We start from the raw sequence: 2409 nt of genomic DNA, 5'->3' as shown, positions 1-2409 counted from the left end.
AGGGAAAATGCCTGTAGAAGCTACTCTATAAAAGAAAAATAACACTAACTACCCACAAGGACAAGTGGCTCCAAGTTTTGCTAAAATTCAGAAAAGGAACCTAAGGCTCACTGGAGATCACATACTGCTGCAAGCAAAGAGTAAAGAGAGTGCAGGGCATGACCGAACTGGAAACAGACAGGGAATTCCCTGGCGGTCCAGTGTTTATGACTCGGCACACTGCCATGGCCTGGGTTCAATACCTGGTACCTGGTCAGGGAACTGAGATCCCCCAACCCACGCAGCGAAGCCAAAAAAAAAAAAAAGCAGACAAGATCAGACTCAAGAAAGGTAAAAATGACTCAACTCAAAGTTTTCCTAAGAAGAGAGAAGGAAACCAGAGAACAGGGGGTTGGACTCCCCAAAGCCTCACCACTAAGGCAATGGAGGTATTAGCTGAAGAAGAGGAAAAAAAAATGACTTACAGGATCCAAACCTTCTTTCTCTAGTTTGGCTTTCTCCAAGTAGTAACTCCTCTCGGCCACACTGAGAAGCCTCCAACTCTCACTAATCTTCTTGTTGATCTCAGATTGAGGGAGGTGGGGGAGCTCCTGCTGCACTTTCAGGTAGATGTCGTAATAGTACAGAAGGTAAGCAGACCTGAGGAAGCAAGGACTTCTTAAGGTTTTCCCTCACTCAACCAGTAAATACTACAATGTCTGAGTAGTGAAGAGCTAAATACAAAACCCAGCTTTTCATTTCAAAAGCATTTCTCTAAATAGAGACTGAAGCAAAGAAACATTTAAATAACACCCCCAAAGGATGAACAGGGGGAGGTTTCTCCCTCCAGAAACGTGGAAGCAAAGGGTTGTCTGGTCTACTTTTCCATGACCACGTTTACTGCAGGGCTTAAATCCCAACATGGCCAAAGGTAGATAAAGGTGTCCCGTCATTCCATTTTCAGGAAAAGGTTAATTAGAGGACTAATTACCACTCACGCCCTCCTCTTCTACGCAGCCTTTGGTCATCTCACTGGTCAACAGCACCTCGCCAAGGCTGAGAGAGGAAAGCAAGTAGAACACTATCCAAGTGACCCAGTGCTGGGAGCCTCAGCAAGAAGTGTGGGGTGTTCACAGTTAAGAGGGAGCTTAGAGCTGCAATTTGGATATTTTTTATAGGTATCATTGGCGCTATTTGTAATTCCAAATTTTTACTGATGTCCTAATTAAATATTTAAATAACAATGGCATTAATAATAAATACAGTGGTTCTCTTGTAGCGAGCTTCCACCCTTTGTATGAGTATTTCCTGCTAAAACCTAAAAACACGACCAAGATTTGGACAGGAATGGCAACTGCTGGCATCAATCGGCCACTTCCCACTCTCAATCACCCTCTCCCCCCAACCCCACTGCCCATCAGGAGACTTCAACAAATGACATGGCACTCTCAGTGAAACTGGACACAGGCTAAAGTCGTCTTCAACACAGCTCTCCAAGCAGCTTCTGTGTATAAATGCCAGCTATCAAAATGTGTTGGCTAACCTGGGTTTCTTGGCCTTTTCTCCATGTATTTTATACTTTTTCTTCTTCTTGGGTGGCCCAGGGGAGGTGTAACAGTAGGCTTCCTCAATTTCCTCCATCACGACAGTTACCTCAGTACCATCATATGATGCATCCATGGCTAGAGGAAAGTCAAACATAAACAAGGTTCAAGAACCTACCCTAAAGGGGAGAGCGGCCTCCTGATCCAATGATCCTTATCTCTGCCAGGGCCTTAAGACTCAGTCATTTGCCAAACTCATCAGATGGAGCCTAAGAAGCACCTGGGGAACCTACTAAACATTCAGATTCCAGGGTTCCACCTCAGCCCTTCTGAATCAGAATCACTAAAGGGTGTGGCAATCCATGTGCTTAACACATGTACCTGGTGAGTCCTCTGACTAGGCAAACCTGGGATCACTAGCTTAGAGAGCCCTTTCACTTATATTCACTCATGGGATGCTCAGTTATCCTTCAACTCAAAGATTAGCCCCACATTACAAGAATTCCATATGGTAACAGGTAAATACTTGGCCAGGAGTCAGTTCTGGACACCCCCTCATGGCATCACCTTAAGCAAAATGCTTCACTGATTCACTCATTCATTCAAACGTGTTAAGTGCCAGTATGTAGCAAGTTTCTTTACATTCTGCCAGTTTGTATGACTTTGGGCAGGTCCTTTAGCTGCTTTAGGTTCAATTCTCTCACACATTAAAAAGAGATGTGGGCTTCCCTGGTGGCGCAGTGCTTGAGAGTCCGCCTGCCAATGCAGGAGACGCGGGTTCGTGCCCCGTTTCGGGAAGATCCCACATGCCGCGGAGCGGCTGGGCCCGTGAGCCATGGCCGCTGAGCCTGCGCGTCCGGAGCCTGTGCTCCGCAAATGGGAGAGG

At 46.1% G+C, this 2409-nt stretch overlaps 1 protein-coding gene across 3 annotated transcripts in view; it reads right to left on the bottom strand.

The window, feature by feature from the left end:
- HMGXB3 (HMG-box containing 3) overlaps positions 1-2409 on the bottom strand; it is a 95671-nt gene that overhangs the window by 55601 nt on the left and 37661 nt on the right. For all 3 annotated transcript variants that reach the window (XM_007447503.1, XM_007447504.1, XM_007447502.1), the window contains 2 exons: positions 1523-1661; positions 465-639 (listed from right to left, as the gene is read on the bottom strand). In XM_007447503.1, the coding sequence (XP_007447565.1) occupies positions 465-639; positions 1523-1661 (314 nt within the window). The remainder of the gene's footprint in view (positions 1-464; positions 640-1522; positions 1662-2409) is intronic.

The sequence above is a fragment of the Lipotes vexillifer genome, unplaced genomic scaffold (genome assembly GCF_000442215.2).
Source record: "Lipotes vexillifer unplaced genomic scaffold, Lipotes_vexillifer_v1.1 scaffold1009, whole genome shotgun sequence".
NCBI classification, from domain to species: Eukaryota; Metazoa; Chordata; class Mammalia; order Artiodactyla; family Lipotidae; genus Lipotes; species Lipotes vexillifer.
This window is presented reverse-complemented; position numbering and strand designations above follow the sequence as displayed.